The 16,343-nt window shown below is 54.8% G+C and overlaps 1 protein-coding gene across 1 annotated transcript in view; it reads left to right on the top strand.

Moving 5' to 3' along the window:
• Positions 1 to 16,343, top strand: part of ABCC3 (ATP binding cassette subfamily C member 3) — a 44,116-nt gene that overhangs the window by 26,631 nt on the left and 1,142 nt on the right. Inside the window, exons 18-30 of the mRNA XM_079726209.1 lie at positions 2,141 to 2,308; positions 2,640 to 2,832; positions 3,793 to 3,907; positions 4,096 to 4,243; positions 4,342 to 4,549; positions 4,843 to 5,153; positions 6,454 to 6,653; positions 6,809 to 6,935; positions 7,995 to 8,096; positions 10,433 to 10,579; positions 10,729 to 10,887; positions 11,474 to 11,640; positions 14,056 to 14,250. Of these exons, the coding sequence (XP_079582335.1) occupies positions 2,141 to 2,308; positions 2,640 to 2,832; positions 3,793 to 3,907; positions 4,096 to 4,243; positions 4,342 to 4,549; positions 4,843 to 5,153; positions 6,454 to 6,653; positions 6,809 to 6,935; positions 7,995 to 8,096; positions 10,433 to 10,579; positions 10,729 to 10,887; positions 11,474 to 11,640; positions 14,056 to 14,250 (2,240 nt within the window). The remainder of the gene's footprint in view (positions 1 to 2,140; positions 2,309 to 2,639; positions 2,833 to 3,792; positions 3,908 to 4,095; positions 4,244 to 4,341; positions 4,550 to 4,842; positions 5,154 to 6,453; positions 6,654 to 6,808; positions 6,936 to 7,994; positions 8,097 to 10,432; positions 10,580 to 10,728; positions 10,888 to 11,473; positions 11,641 to 14,055; positions 14,251 to 16,343) is intronic.

Genomic DNA, 16,343 nt, shown 5'->3' with positions numbered 1-16,343 from the left:
TTTGGTGTCTTATCCAAAAAAATCATTGCCAAGTCCAATGTCATCAAACTTTTCCCTTGTGTTTTCTTCTGAGTTTTATAGTTTCACCTCTTTTTTTATATACTAAAATTTCAGTGTCTCAAAGCAAAGACATCCTCTTACGTAACTATAGTTGAGTTATATCAAAATCAAGAAATTTGTCACGAACACAGTATTATTACCTAATTCACTGTCTGACATTTGAAATGTCATCATTTGTCTCAGTAATGTCTTTTTTAGCTATTTTCTTTCCTGGTCTAGGGTTCAATCCAGGATCATGAGTTGCATTTAGTTGTCATATCTCTTTATTCTCAATAAATCTGGATAATTCCTCAGTCTTTGTCTTTTAGAACATCAACACTTTTGAAGAGTACAGGCCAGTTATTTTGCAGAATGTTTCTCAATTTGAACACGATTAGATTCGGAATATATTTTTTGGGGGAAAAACCAAAGAAGTGTCGTTGTGTCCTTCTTGGTGCATCATATCAGGAGGCACATGATGTCAGTTCATGCATTACTGACAATGTTAACTTTGATCTCTTGATTGAGGTGGTATCGTCTACTGATGATTTCGTTTTATAACTTTCATTGATGATTTTTGCCTGAGTCAGTGTTTACTATGATGTTGGCCAAATGTTGATTTTATAACTCCATTCCTTCTATAGTTATTATTTGGCTTATTACTTATTCATTAATTTTTTTATATCAACGTGGGCTCATGATTTCTTATTTGATTCAATGTGTTATAATCCATTACCATCATTTTTTATCTTGACGTTCAACTTGTCAGTGAAGAGTTTTAAGCAGGGACAGGAATTGCATTTTGAAAAGCTGCCCTGGCTGCAGTGTGGAGGGGCCCAAAGGCACAGGAACCAGTGAGGGGACTCTCATGGTGCCCTGGGGAAATGAGGGCCTGAGCCTGGCAGTGGGGATGGGAAATTTTTAAGTAGGAGTCCGAGATTATAGGAACCCAGAGTAGACCTCCTGATCTACGATACAACTCCTCCTTCCCATCTCTCCTGGACCCACACTGACCTCGCACACACAAGCCTGATTTAGTGCCCAGAACATAGTAGCACTGGAGAAAGACTGGTTGGTTGAATGCAGGCACGTTCACGCGTCTCAGTCACTACAGCTTCCATGTCCACCCCTTGCTTCTCAGCAGCTCCAGCTCCCAACACACATTTGTTCTCCCCAGGGGTCAGTTTCTCAGGGTATCCCCAAAGAGCTGGGCCTGTTCCAGGGGGAATGAGGAAAGCTGGTGGTAGGAAAGCAGGCTATACCTCTGGGGTCTGCCCTCTAGGACCAGCCCTGCTGCTGTGTGCCTCAGTTTCTGCATAATGGGTTTAAGGAGTGAACTTACCTCCCCTCTGGTACGTGAATGATCTCAGGGTTGATGAATTCTGGGGTGGATGCTGGGTTTCCATCCTTGCTTTTGCCCTTAATAGTTTGGGACCCTGGACAAAGTCATTGACATCTTGAGCTCTAGTTTCTTCATCTAGAAAGTGGGGCTAATGATACCTCCCTGGAAAGACTGACAAGAGGACCAAATGGGATAATTGTTATGAAAGTCATCTGTGGGCTTCCCTGGTGGCGCAGTGGTTGAGAGTCCGCCTGCCGATGCAGGGGACACGGGGTCGTGCCCCGGTCCGGGAGGATCCCATATGCCGCGGAGCGGCTGGGCCCGTGAGCCATGGCCGCTGAGCCTGCGCGTCCAGAGCGTGTGCTCCGCAAAGGGAGAGGCCACAACAGTGAGAGGCCTGCGTACCGCAAAAAAAAAAGAAAAAAAGAAAGTCATCTGCAAACCGTATGGTTGATGGGAGACTAAAAGTCCTATTAAGGACCTCCTGGGGATTTCCAGCCTCCCAGAGTATGAAGGTGGAAGGCAGGGAAACCAGCTGGGCAGGGAGCAGGATGTCCTCACCTGCCCTGGGAGGACTCTGAGAGCCACCACCCCTTCCTCCATGGCCTTAGAGCTTCCCAGATACAGGACCAGGCATATGAAGTGTGAATTTAGAGGTCTGCCTTTTTGAATGACAACAGACAGAGCCCTTGTTCCCCTTGTGACTGATTCCCTTCTACCCAATACACACCTCTCACCTCCCTCCTCCAACCCATCCAGGGCATTAACCTGTCTGGGGGCCAGCGTCAGCGGGTCAGTCTGGCCCGAGCTGTTTACAGTGATGCTGACATTTTTTTGCTGGATGACCCATTGTCAGCCGTGGACTCCCACGTGGCCAAGCATATCTTTGACCGAGTCATTGGGCCAGAAGGTGTGCTGGCAGGAAAGGTGAGGCCTCCCAGAGGCTAAGGGGGCTAAGGTGAGGTCTAGGGCCACAGGAGAAGACTGGTGGGAGGCCAAGGGGTTCGGGTGAGACCTGGAGGTATGGAGGGCCTGAGGAACAGGAGCATGGGCTGGGCAGCGGGGGAAACCTGGGGTGGGGGTGGGGGACGGTGCCCCTCAGGCACTGAGCCAGCTGCGGTGAGCACGGGGTGAGTCCCTGACGTGCCTGCTCATGCTGCTGGCACACAGGCACCTCACACTCGCTCCGTGGCCCCACACTGTGCCAGGGGTGTGTGCTGAGGGCAGTGGGAGTGATAGCCTGCTGCCTTCTCCCCAGACACGGGTGCTAGTGACGCACGGCATCAGCTTCCTGCCCCAGACGGACTTTGTCATAGTGCTAGCTGACGGGCACGTGTCTGAGATTGGCACTTATGCAGCCCTGCTGCAGCGCAACGGATCCTTTGCCAACTTCCTCCGCAACTATGCACCTGATGAGGCCAAGGAGCACCAGGAGGCCGACAGCAGGACCGGTATCTGCCATCCTTGGCCCTCCGTATTCCCCTGCCCTCCCAGCATCTCCCCTGTCCTGGAGCCTCTGAGTGTCTGTGGACAGGCCCAGTGTTTGACAAGGGAGGTTCTGGGGAACTTGGACCATCTGCGTGATGTCAGACATCACCAGCAGGGAAAGTGACCGGGATGGATTCAAGTCCTTCCTCCTCATCTTCCTTCATGTGTCAAAAGGGCCTAAGGGCCCAGGCCCAGCTTGTACGGCAAAACTGTTTCACAGATGAATTGTTTAGTAAATACGCAAATGCTTGGAAAAGTCATTTATTTATCAACAAATATTTATTGAGCAATTACTACGTCCAGGCACTATTCCAGGCGCCGAGACAGCAATGAACAAACAGAAAAATCCCTGGTCCTCATGGAGCCTATGGAGACCCCCGTGTGGCCCAGTCCTGGCTCCCCGACCCCAGGCTCCCGGCTGGCTCACAGACCTTCCCCTGGGCTTTCTCGCCTACTTCTGTATATGCAGCTAACATGTCTCGAGCATTTACTAAGGGCTGTGCCCCTTGCAAGCTCTTGACACACATTCTCTCCTTTAATCCTCACAATGACACGATGAAGTAGGTACTATTATTATCCCCATTTTACCCGCCTGCCTAAACTCATGCGGTGAGGAAGTGGGATTTTAGCTCAGCCAGTCTGACTCTAGAGCCCAAGCTCCTGACCCTTGTATTTGCATCCCCTTCTGCGTGGTCCCTGTGGGGAGCTTTGCTTCCCGTCTAACCTGAGTCTTTCTCGCCCCCCTTTTTCTTCCCAACACGAAGCTCGTCCTTCACTTTTATTGCTGTTCTTGCTGCCCCCTCAGTCCCTCTCACCTCGCCTCTCGCTTGTCCATTCAGGCCTCTTCATTGGCGTGGGGCGGGGCATACCAGGGGCTTGCGGGGTGAGCTAGCCAAGCTCTCCTTTCTGCCTCCCCGCTGCAGCCTTGGAGGCCAAAGAGGATGAGGAGGTGCTGCTGATTGAGGACACGCTCAGCAATCACACAGACCTGACGGATAATGAGCCAGTGACATACGAGGTCCAGAAGCAGTTTATGAGGTGAGCACCTGGGAGCTCTCAGCCCCCGGGAGACGGTACCAGGGCTCCCAAGCCCTGACGGGGGGCGCAGGTGGGCGTTCTCCCTGACACACCCCGGGCCTCCGGCTGCAGCCTGAACCTCCTTCTGGGGCTCTGTCTGTGGCTGTGCTGGAGGCCTCCTCCCTGGGCCTGACCAGTTGCCTCCACAGACAGCTGAGTGCCATGTCCCTGGAAGGAGAGGGCCAGGGTCGGCCTGTGCCCAGGAGGCGCCTGGGTGCGGCAGAAAAGGTAGTGCAGGCAACAGAGGCAAAGGCGAGCCATGTGCTGACCCAGGAGGAGAAGGTGGAGACGGGCACTGTGAGTAGCTTGGGCGGGGAGGGATGGAGAGGGTGGGCAGGCCCCTAGCAGTCCCGGGGCTCACCGGAGTCCTCTGTGCAACCGCTGTGGCCATGCAGGTGAAGCTGAGTGTGTTCTGGGATTACGCCAGGGCCGTGGGGCTCTGTGCCACGCTGCTCATCTGTCTGCTGCACGGGGGTCAAAGTGCGGCTGCCATTGGGGCCAACGTTTGGCTCAGTGCCTGGACCGGTGAGGCTGTGGTGAACGGCCAGCAGAACAACACCTCCCAGAGGCTGGGCGTCTACGCCGCCTTGGGATTTCTGCAAGGTGAGCCTGCAGAGATACCTAGAAGGGGCTACAGTGGCCCCTTCCTCATCTCTGGGCTGCTGGGTCCCCCAAACCATGCCCTTGCCTCTGAATCTCTCTCCACTGTCGCAGCCCCAGGGACTCCCTAAGCCACCCTAGCAGTCTACCTGCCTCTGGCCCTGTCTAGCTCATCCTAGCCATGCCCTGCCTCTGAGCCTGCCTAGTTCACCGAGGCTATCCCCCATCTCGGAACCTGCCCCGGCATGCCTGCCACCTGGCCCAGGTGAACGAGCGCCCCTCTCGTCCTCCACCAGGGCTCCTGGTGATGCTGTCAGCCATCACGATGGCGGTGGGAGGCGTCCAGGCCGCGCGCTTGCTTCACCAGGCACTGCTGCACAACAAGATGCGCTCGCCACAGTCCTTCTTCGATACGACGCCCTCAGGCCGCATCCTCAACCGCTTCTCCAAGGACATCTACATCATCGATGAGGTTCTGGCTCCCACCATCCTCGTGCTGCTGAATTCCTTCTACAACTCCATCTCCACCCTCGTGGTCATCGTGGCCAGCACGCCACTCTTCGCTGTGGTCATCCTGCCTTTGGCTGTCCTCTACCTCTTTGTGCAGGTGTGCCCTGAGTGGGTGGGCGTGGCTTTTTGTGGGCACGGCCGTTGTGTGGCCGGGGCTCTCCCAGGGGCCACCAGTAGTGGGATGTAGGGAGGTCAGGCCCCGCAGCTTCACTGCTGGATTTGGTTCAGTAAATACCTCTTGGAAACTCATTTTCCTCACCTGTAAAATAGAATCATAGAACCTACCTCACAGAGTTGTTGACAGGATAAAATGAAATCCTTGTAAATTGTGACTGGCCCTGGAACTCCTTCCTGCTGGCTATTTTTTTTTGTTTGTTTGCGGTACGCGGGCCTCTCACTGCTGTGGCCTCTCCCATTGCGGAGCACAGGCTCCGGACGCGCAGGCTCAGCGGCCATGGCTCACGGGCCCAGCCGCTCCGCGGCATGTGGGATCCTCCCGGACCAGGGCACGAACCTGTGTCCCCTGCGTTGGCAGGCGGACTCTCAACCACTGCGCCACCAGGGAAGCCCCTGCTGGCTATTTTTTAAGAAAATATTGTCAACAGTTTGAGACACATTATCCTTCCCTTCTTTTTAGATATATCTAAACTTACATACATGTTTTTAACATGGATGAGTTGATATCATTCAGATACAGCTACCTATAAGAGGCATATGTGTTGCTAAGCCCCTATCCTGCCGTCAATTAATCAGTCGATGCAGGTAATCCACAGGTGGCCAGAAGCTCAGGCCTGTGTGTGAAGACTGTGCTCTGTGCTGGGACGGGGGACTCTCAGATGCAAATCCTACATGGCCCTGGCCATCTTGGGACCCACAGGGTAGAAGATGGAAAGTGGAGGCAGAACTGTGTTTTCGTGGGGCTGAAGTTTAAACAACTGGGGGGTGGGGCGGGGAGAGGCTCTTTAAGGAAAAGAATACAAAATTATCTTATGTTTGCAAATTTTACGAAATTTTGATCGTGTGAACACACTGCTAGGGCCCCTAAGTGGAGACAGGCATCGTCGCTGACAGGAGGCAAAGCAGAGTCAGTGCAATAATCTAGGCCCCCGCAGAGGTGGGGGGGTCAGGAGCTGAGATGCAGTCGGGAAAGGCTTCGTGGACAAAGTGGCCTGGAACAGTGAGCAGAGCTGACCAGGGGGGAAGGGTGGGATGAGTTCGTGGAGCCGTATCAGGCCCCCAAGTCTTGGGTTCTTCTGGGCGGAGCGGGAGGCAGGGAGCAAGGTCTTCTGGGCCAGTGGAACTGACGGGGAGGCGGCTCACATGGGTCCAGAGGGCGTGCTGGGCTGAGCTGGGGCCCCACGGTCCTGACTCCAAGCTCCTTCTCCATCCCCTGTCAGCGCCTCTATGTGGCTACGTCACGGCAACTGAAGCGGCTGGAATCTGTCAGCCGCTCACCCATCTACGCCCACTTTTTGGAGACGGTGACCGGCTCCAGCGTCATCCGGGCCTATGGCCGCAGCCAGGACTTCGAGGCCATCAGCGATGCTAAGGTGGACAGCAACCAGAGGAGCTGCTACCCCTACATGGCCTCCAACAGGTCAGAAGCAGCTCCCTTAGCCCCTGCACCTCCCATGAGTTTCCACCAGTGTCTCTGCGGGGGAGACCCTGGCGTTCTGGGTCCAGGCCCCTCCCTCCCCCTGAACAGCCCCCTTCTTGAACCGGCCCCATTTCCTCCTCGCCTAATCCCCGCAGGTGGCTGGGGGTCCGAGTGGAGTTCGTGGGCAACTGTGTGGTGCTCTTCACTGCACTCTTTGCTGTGATTGGGAGAAGCAGCCTGAGCCCAGGGATGGTGGGCCTGTCTGTGTCCTATGCCCTGCAGGTACGCAGAGGTCTGGGTCCTGGGTCAGGGCCACCACTGGGGCAGAGGCCACACAGGTTTCACAAGCATCTCCTGAGCACCTCGCTCTGCCGCAAATGGGGGCCAGCCACAGGTTCTGCTCCACGGGACTGTGAGCTCCCAGTCAAGGGTGGAGAGTCCCTCCCACCAGCAGGGGATGGTCCTGTGGGGCGCACAGACCTTAGTGGAGGAAGGCACAGAACGTAGGAGCCCAGAGGAGGTCTCTACCTTGGAGTGTTGGAGAAATTATCTTGGAGCTTGGCCCCAAGAGACAAATAGAATTTGCCCTGCCTGCATAAGATCTAGAGGTCAACCCTGACAGGGGTCTGGGGGCAGGGACGTGGAGAGCTGGAATACACCTCATTTCACAAGCCTGCAGAGAAAGTACACAAAGCAGGTAACTGGAGCCTGGGAAGGTCACCCTGATATCAGCCTATATTGTCAAAGCGTTAAATAACCGCAGATGGAATTTTTGTGAAGCAGACCACATTTGCAATGCCTCAGGTGACTCAAGTTTTGAACGTTTTGTAAACAAAGGACAGTCCAGACAGGTCAGTCTTCTCAGACTTTAATGTGCATATGAATGACCTGGAGATCTTAAACTGTAGATCCTGATACTATAGACCTGGGGCTCTGGCTTCAGCGCTGTCTATCAAGACTCCTTGATCCACAAAGTGTGGTCCAAGGACCAGTTGCATCAATATCATCTGTGAGCTTCTTAGCCATGTAGAATCTCGCGTCCCACCACAAACCTACTGAATTAGAAGCTACATTTTAACAAGATTCCCTGAGAAATCTTTCTTGTGCATATTAAAGTTTAAGAAACACTGGGCTGGGTGGACTTGTGTTAAGTCTGCATTGTCACTGCCTGAGGTGCAGTTGTGATTTGAGCCCCAGGTGGCACATCTATGGGTTTGCCCAGACCCACCTGGGTCATAGCCGGGATAGGATAGGAGCACAGTCAAGGAGTCTGACCTCCTCCCAGAGCCATTTCAGGGGGAGGAGAGATTGCCCCGCTTACGACCCAGTCCCTTTGGCTAGGTGACGTTGGCTCTGAACTGGATGATACGAACAATATCAGACTTGGAGTCTAACATTGTGGCCGTGGAGAGAGTCAAAGAGTACTCCAAGACGGAGACTGAGGTGGGTACGGGATGAGCCTGGGGCAGGGAGGGGCGCCTGGTGACCCACCATCCCTACACCCCCAGGACAGCTGTTCAGGTGGCGCTTCATTCATTCATTCCTTCATTCAACCCTTCTTGAGTGTCAACCAGAGGTCTATGTGAAGAGGTGTAGGGCAAGACAAGGTCTGCCCTCGAGCAGTTCCTGATGTCCTGAGGACAGCTCCCGTTGTTCCGAGCCCTCCTTGGCCCCAGTACCTTGTCCCCCTGGGACCCCCCCAGTCCCGTGCCCTGCCTCTGTCCCTCTGTCCATGAGCTCAGCCAGCCTGGATCCTGTGCTCCACCAGCGCCAGTGCTCTCAGCTCCCTTGCCTTGCTCTCTCTGTCGTCCTCACCCCAGTTGAGCCCATCTGTCTACCTTCGGAAACATGCCGGTGCTCAGCTGCTCAAACGCTGCTGGAGAAAATCATTGATTTTACTTCAAGTTTATAACCACACACCACGGCTGGGTGTTCCTGTTTTGCTTCTCCAAGAAGCGTGTGTTCCCACTTTCAGAAAGTTCTGTTTTGACCCTTCTCTTTCCTTAAGCCCCTACCTGCCCTTCTCCCTGGGCTCGGTCATCGGTCATCATAGGCTCAGTCATCAACCCTGCCTAGCGCTTCAGTGAGAAAACGGCTTTACGAGATGTGAACTCCCTCAGCCTTCCTGCCTCCAGACTTTCAAATCCGCCTGTGTCCCTTCCACCTTCTTCCTTTCCCATTTCAAAGTCCACTCCCTCTACTTCCTCGCGTGGCCACCCAAGGGCTTCACCCCTCAGTCACACCCTCCATCTGCAACATCACCCATCTTGCTCCCTCTGTCGGATGATTCCCATCCACACGCAAAAATAAGCTCCTGTAGCTTCCATTCTAGACACTCAAACCAACCCTCCCTTTCCCCTGTATCCTGTGTCCCATTTCTCTGCTCTCCTTTGTTGTGAAACTGGCTCTAAAATATGGTCTGCAGGTGCTCTCCCCACTGCCTCATCACCCTGTGGCCTGGTTTCTGGCCCTGTCACTCCACTGAACCCACTTCCCGATGACTTTCCCACGTCCCCACCTAGGGACACTTTCCTGTTCTCATCTAATTCAACTGCTCAGCCACATTCAGACAACATAGCCCCTCGCTCCTACTTGGAAAGCACTCCATGGCTTCTGTGGCCTGAGCTCCTGCCCTGTCAGCCCCCATGGAGCCCCACCCCACCTGTTCCTCCCAACCTGGCCTCTCCTGCCCATGGGGCCCCCGTCTACCCCTGGCTTCCCCAGGCGTCCCCTATCATTGCCTCGTCCCCCGTTCCCTGGGATCTTCAAATCCTCCCTCTTCATGCCTAGCATTCCCATATGCCCTCTCTACACACGTGGTCCTGTCTCCACATTCTCAAAAATTCTGCCCCCAGCCCTACTGTGCATTCTTGTGACACCTCCTCAAGAGAGCGGTCTACCTATACGGGCTGCTTTGCTCTTTGACTGCTGACAGCCTGACCCCCCATTTCAAAACACCCTCCCCTCTCCGTCCTCGAAACAGCAGCAGGGAGATCCTTTAAAAACACACCAAATCATGTTATTCCTCTGTGCGTGGCCCTACATCTTACTCGGGGTAAAAAAACATAGTCCTTAAAATGGCCAGCAAAGCCCCTATGTGATGGGGCCGTCCACTACTTGTCTCCTGCCTCTCCCCTTGGTCACTGTGATCCAGACACACCTGGGAGTATTTGTACTCGCCATTCCCTCTGTCTGGCATGCCCTTCCCCCAGATATCTACTTGTCGTGTTCCTTCCCTTCCTTCAGGTCTTTATTTAAATATCACCTCCTCCAAGAAGCCTTCCCTGACCACCCTGTACAGAATAGCAACACCAGGCACTTATCCACACTCATCACCATCTGACATTATGTAGACTTACTTATTTGTCAACAGTATGCCCCCCTAGACTCGGATGTAAGCCTCATGGGGACAAGGACTTTGTTTTGTTCACCATCGTTGACCCCACTACCTGTCACGGAGTAGCCACTCAATAACAAAGAATGGTGAAAGGGGGAGCGAGGGCAGGTGGGAGGGGCCGCTTATGGCCGGGGGGCCGCTTATGGCCGGGGGGCACGGGGGAATAGGGGAGAGCAAAGTTCTGTGGGGAATAATGTCAGAGAGATAAAGAGACATTGAACCACAAGGTTGGGTCACATGAGCACCAGGGCCTCCCCACCAGGGTCCCTAGTGGGTGAGGATGGCAGGGGCCTGGGGAGGGAGGCAGACCAAAGTTGGGAGATGGCTGGGCTGGGGAAGAGGTGCCCCCCTGATGAGGATCCTGTCTTCCCCTGGCGGCCAGGCCCCCTGGGTGGTGGAGGGCAGCCGTCCGCCAGCGGGCTGGCCACAGCAGGGTGACGTGGAGTTCCGGAATTACTCTGTGCGCTACCGGCCAGGCCTGGAGCTGGTGCTGAAGAACCTGAGTCTACAAGTGCGAGGTGGCGAGAAGGTGCGTGTGGGGCGGGTTTTTCCCTGGGGAGCGTGGGTCTGTGGGATGGCAGGGGCCCAGCCCAAGGGTCTGCTTGGCCTCCCAGGGGAGTCCTGGCAACAGCCCCGCAGACCCCCAGCCTCCCCCTGACGACCCCCCACTGCCTCCAGGTGGGGATCGTGGGCCGCACTGGGGCTGGCAAATCGTCCATGACCCTCTGCCTGTTCCGCATCCTGGAAGCCGCGGAGGGCGACATCCTCATCGACGGCCTCAATGTGGCCGACATCGGGCTCCATGACCTGCGTTCTCAGCTGACCATCATCCCCCAGGTAGCAGCCTGGCGTGGCCTGGCCACCCTGGCCCGTGACTCTGGCGGCAGGTCCTACCCCTGCTCTGTGGCTTAGAGTTCAAGCTGGGACCTCTGTCTGGGAGGCTGGAGAGCAGGACAGCAGGAGCAGAGGCACAGAGCGGCCCCCGTCGTGGGTCTGGAGGGTCAGGTGTCTCCTGCCCAAGAAGACCCTGTCTTCTGACCTCTTGGACCAGCAGAACAACAGGCCCCTCCACACAGCCCACCCCAGAGGCCTTCTATCCTGGTCTCCTGGTTTCACAGCTCTGAATTACATTTCACTTTTTCTGACTCCCCTGGGGTATTTTTTTCTTCTGACTGGACACTTCGGAGTCAGATTAGCGGCTCAGGTTTCTGCCTTAGTGCAGGATTTTGGGTTGGCCAAGCTGAGGTTTATCACTTCCCCACAGGTGTTTTTCTATCTCCTTGGCCATTGCCTCCCTCCTGGAGGGCTGGGGTCCGAGTGGGAATGCCACCACCTCAACCCCTTTCTTGTTCCCTGGCCTCGGGGCCCATGGCTCCCTATGGGGCCTGAGCTGCCTCCCTCTGAGGCCTTGCTTTGTCCCCAGGACCCCATCTTGTTCTCGGGGACCCTGCGCATGAACCTGGACCCCTCTGGCAATTACTCGGAGGAAGACATGTGGCGAGCCTTGGAGCTGTCCCACCTGCACACGTTTGTGAGATCCCAGCCGGCAGGCCTGGACTTCCAGTGCTCCGAGGGCGGGGAGAATCTCAGGTAACAGCTGGGAGTGGGTGGGTCAGGAATAGCACTCTGCAGCACTATAGAGGGTCTAGCATCAAACGACACCAAATCCAGGCCAGCCCCCTCCTGCCCTCCCACTCCCATCTCAGCCAGCGTGAACGCAGGGGGCACCGTCTTGTATTGGGCATATTCTGTGTGCCAGGCGCTGTGCACTACTTCGCTGACTCCTCACACACACAAGCTCCAGAGAAACTGAGGCAGGGCCAAAGTCACACAGCTGGGAGAAGACATGCCTGGGAGATTCCAAAGCCCTAATCGGTCCTCTCTTGTGAGATTGTCAATGTTGTGCTTGGCCTGAGGAGGGGTTGTGGACTGAACCTGTGGAGCAGATAAGAGGAAACCTACAGAGTTTTAGAGAAATCTTAGATACTTTCCAAGGTGGATGCAATTTTGTTTGTGGTTTAGAAATGGGCATAGTGAGCTCTCCGGGCCTTTCTTTGCTTCCTTATAGCCCCAGACTTTATATCACCAGTCACTGTGCCGTGCATAGGGCGGGCCAGAGTCACTTCTTACCGAGTCTAAAGGCTTGAGACACTTGTACCTGTGTTAGTTGTGTGATTTGGAGCAAGCTGCTTAACCTCTTTGTGCCTTCTTTTCCTTTACTCTGAAAGGAGTATGGGATAATAACAGTCCCATACCTGTTAGCACCACGCCGCCCAATAAAAATATACTCTGAGCCACATATATGTAAATAAAATTTGTCTAATGGCCACATTAAAAAAAAAAGAAACTGATGAAATTAATTTTCATTGTGTATTTTATGTAGCCTAATATATCTAAAATATCATTTCAACATGTAATTGATACAAAAGCTATTACGGATAGTTTGCATTTTTTCAAGTGTAAAATCCCGTGTGTATTTTTACACGTACAGCACATCTCAATTCAGACGTGTCGTGTTTCAAGTGGTCGACAGTCATATGTGGCTAGTGGCCATCATCTGGACAGAGCAGTCTTAGGGTTATTGTGGTGAAATGGAAAGCACTTGGACTGGATATACTCCTGAGAAATTTAGCTATTCGTATGATTCTACTCGGGCCATACCTACGGACTGGACTCTCTCCAAAAAAACCCAAAAACCTGTACATTTGCTCAGCACTTAATAGTGTTCAAGGTACTTTGGCCTCTACTGTCTCCTTTCATCTTTACTGCAGTCCTGTGGGCCAGAAATGAGGCTCCAGAGTATAAAATTATTTGCCCAAAGCTGCTCAGCTAGCAAGGGGTGAGGCAAGGACTCAGGGAAGTGGGAGCTTTTGCCCCCAAACTTTCCTTGCTGCATCATAGCCGTTGGTGGGATGCCCCCACCTCCCCAGGCAGCCCTGTAAGGATGAATGTGCACAGTACCTGGATTTCACTGTGTTACACAACCATGGTTGTGACACAACCATGGGGTGGCTGGCGGACGGGCCTAGGCTTTCAGACCCTGTGCCCCACAGCTGTTTTTCGGTCCATTCTCCTATCCTTGCGTGCCGTCAGCACCTCTCCCCAGAGCATCCCCTCCATCCCCACACCCGCCAGGATCTGAGACAGACATCCACTCCCCTCCTCCCTCACTGAGCTTGTAGCCGCTTTAAGTATAACATGTATCCTGTGCCAGTCCCACCATAAATCAGCCCTGAGCTCTATCTGGTGGCTCATTCTGCTGCCAAAACCTTCATTAGTTGCGGGAATAGGCCGGGGAGAGAGCCCGGCCTTCGCTCGGCTGTAGTGACTCACCCCTGCGGGAAGTCCCTGGGTGTGGGGGGCGCTGCAGCTTCTGTGGTTGGGAACACAGCCTCTCTTTGTTCACTATCTCTAGCTTCCAAGGCAGGAGGCTGAAGGTATGCGTTCCGCTCCTCCTCCGCCTTCCCGGGGACCAGACGCGGGGAACCCCCGTAGCCTCCTCTACCCTGTCCCTTCCTTGTTCCCACAATGGAACCCTGACCTATATTCCCCACGGGGGCGGAAGATGACTAAATGGTGTGATATTAGGCTCAGCAAGATAACATGATGTGTGCAAATATCCAGGAGGAGTCACTTATGTGTGTTATTACTAAGGTGTAAATGACTGAGAGATTGAAGCAGAGAAACACGGTGACACTGGCTGAGGAGTGAGGATAGGGAAGAAAGCACGGGAAGAAGAGACCAGGGGTGCCAGAGACAGGCTGGGGATTTCACAATGTTGTTAAGTCCTGGCTCTACCCGCAAGGCCCCTCGTTATCCCTGCGGTGTCCAGACCTCAACTCGGTGTTCCAGGAGTACTGGGCTAAGGCAGAAATGGGAGGGGTTAGACAGAGAGCCAGCCCTGGGCCATTGGGAAGGAGTGGAGACAGAAACAGTTTGGGGAAGGAGGCCTGGGGTCAGGTTGGGGGCACCCAGCTAGAGATACCTTGCCTTCCCCATTTTCAGCGTGGGCCAGCGGCAGCTTGTGTGCCTGGCCAGAGCCCTGCTTCGCAAGAGTCGCATCCTGGTTTTAGACGAGGCCACGGCCGCCGTCGACCTGGAGACCGATGACCTCATCCAGGCCACCATCCACACCCAGTTTGAGACCTGCACGGTGCTGACGATCGCACATCGGCTCAACACCGTCATGGACTACACCAGGTGGGGCACCGGAACCCAAGCAGGGAGGGACCTGGTGGGGTCGCCTGGGCCGTGGGGAGGTGGCAGGCAGATTCAGGCTATCTGGATCTGTGGATGTGGGAGCCTCGTGGGATCGTCTAAGGTTTTGGGGGGCGGGGCAGAACATGTGGGTTATCTGGGCACCGGGCGCACAGTGATGCCTTCTGAGACCCAAGGGACACTTTGGGGTTACCAACCTGTGGGGAAGGGGTACACTGGGGCTCCTTAGGCATGGCGCACAGCCCCCCCCCCCCCCGCCTTAATACCATGAGGTGAGGGGAACCAGATCCTTCAGGCCAAATCCCGTCACTTCCTGAGCACCGTTTCCAGAGTGCCCACGTGGCCATGGCTTCATTTGAGCCTCATTCCCATCCTGTGAGGTAGGCGTACAGACCAGGAAGTCACTGAGGAAAGGTGCACGATGCTCGGGTCCCACGCAGAGTAGATGCTTTGTTGTGGGAAAGCAGAGGGCCGAGTCCCAAGCCTGGCTCTGCCGCGGCTGCTGTATGACATTGGGCGATTCACAGAACCTTCAAGAACCTCTCTCTCTCTCAGGGTTTTTGTAAGGAGTCAATGAAACAAAGCGTTAAAAGTGCAGGTGACGGGAGGGATGCGAGGGAGCCACAAGAGGGAGGACATATGGGGATATATGAATACGTATAGCTGGTTCACTTTGTTATACAGCGGCAACTAACACACCACTGTAAAGCAATTAGACTCCAAAAGAGATGTTAAAAAAAAAAAAGTGCAGGTGATCCTCGGAAATGTTGTCCTTTATAATGCTCACTAGAACCAGCTTCTCAAAGGACTAGGGAAGGAGCCTTGCTCTTGGTATCTTACGGCTTCGTTGGGGAGGCAGCTCGCTCAGCCAAAAGGAGAAACATGTGACCTGTTTGCCCGCTGCGTCTAAGGTCAAGGTGTGCTGCTGGAGGACAGGGGAGGGGCTGGGTGGCTCAGAAGCCCGATGGAAGCGAGCTGGTGCTGGCCTGCCAGGCTGGCTCCCTTGGAGACACGGGAGCTCAGAGTGCGGAAGAGGCAGGAGGCTGCAACAAATCTATGCTGAAGGAGTGTAGTGGGAGTACGTCAGCAAGGCTTCATTCACAAACCAAGCACCTGCAGGGCATGGCGAGGTGGGAGACACATGGACAAGACGAGGCCATGGGCAGACCTTGGCCCTCTCTCAGAAGTTCCCCACACAGCTCCCAGGGGCTTGGGAACCAAGCTGAGGACGCCTGATGCTACTGCCTGTTCCCTCCCTACCACACGCCACCCCCTCCACTGCCATCCAGGATCCCACTGGGAGAAGGGAGGGTGGGCAGGAAGGCCCGGGCCCCGGGTCCAGACAAGGGAAAGGGCTGGACCGGGCGGATCTCTTCCCAGGCCTGTAACTGAAAATGGTTTTCACCAGCAGCCCTGAGGGGCGAAAGCTCGAACTGACCTTGGGGTTGGGAGTTCCGTCAGTCATTCGAGTGGGGCCGGCAGAGAGTAATCAAATGATCATGCTACTGAACGTGTAATTAGAGCCTTCAGGAAGGAAGCAGGAGTCCACGCGTGTAGGCCAGAGGAAGCCAATCCACACAGGGCAGCCAGGACACTTACTCTCCAAAGGAAGGGAAGCACCAGCCAAGCCCTGAAGGATGAGTAAAAGCTGGGGAGCAGGGGAGGAGAGGGGGTGGGGAGGGGGCTGAACACTTCAGGAGAAGGCTGCATCCCATGCAAAGGCCCTGAGGTAGGAGGGCACATGAGGCTGGAGTAGAACGGGTGGAGGGGCAGCAGAACCGAGAGGACAGGGAGAAAGAGGCCTCACGCTGCTGCCCTGTGAGGACCGTGGGGAAGCATTCAGCCCTTACCCTAAAGGCAACGAGGAGCCACGGAAGCGAGGCGGGCCGTCTCCTGGGCTTCAATTTGGGCAGTGGCTCGGCAGTGATGTCCACAGACACACATCTTCCCAGGACACGTTTCTGGGAGCCCCATAGGTGGGGACACAGAGTGGGTGCAGTCCAGGCCCTGTTACTGAGGAGCATCTCCCGGGACTTGGGGGAGCCCTTTCTGCTCCCGCCTCACCGTGGGAGCCA

The sequence above is a fragment of the Hyperoodon ampullatus genome (assembly GCF_949752795.1).
Source record: "Hyperoodon ampullatus genome assembly, chromosome: 19".
NCBI classification, from domain to species: Eukaryota; Metazoa; Chordata; class Mammalia; order Artiodactyla; family Ziphiidae; genus Hyperoodon; species Hyperoodon ampullatus.
The sequence above is the reverse complement of the archived record's forward strand: the minus strand, read 5'-3'. Positions and strand labels throughout refer to the sequence as shown.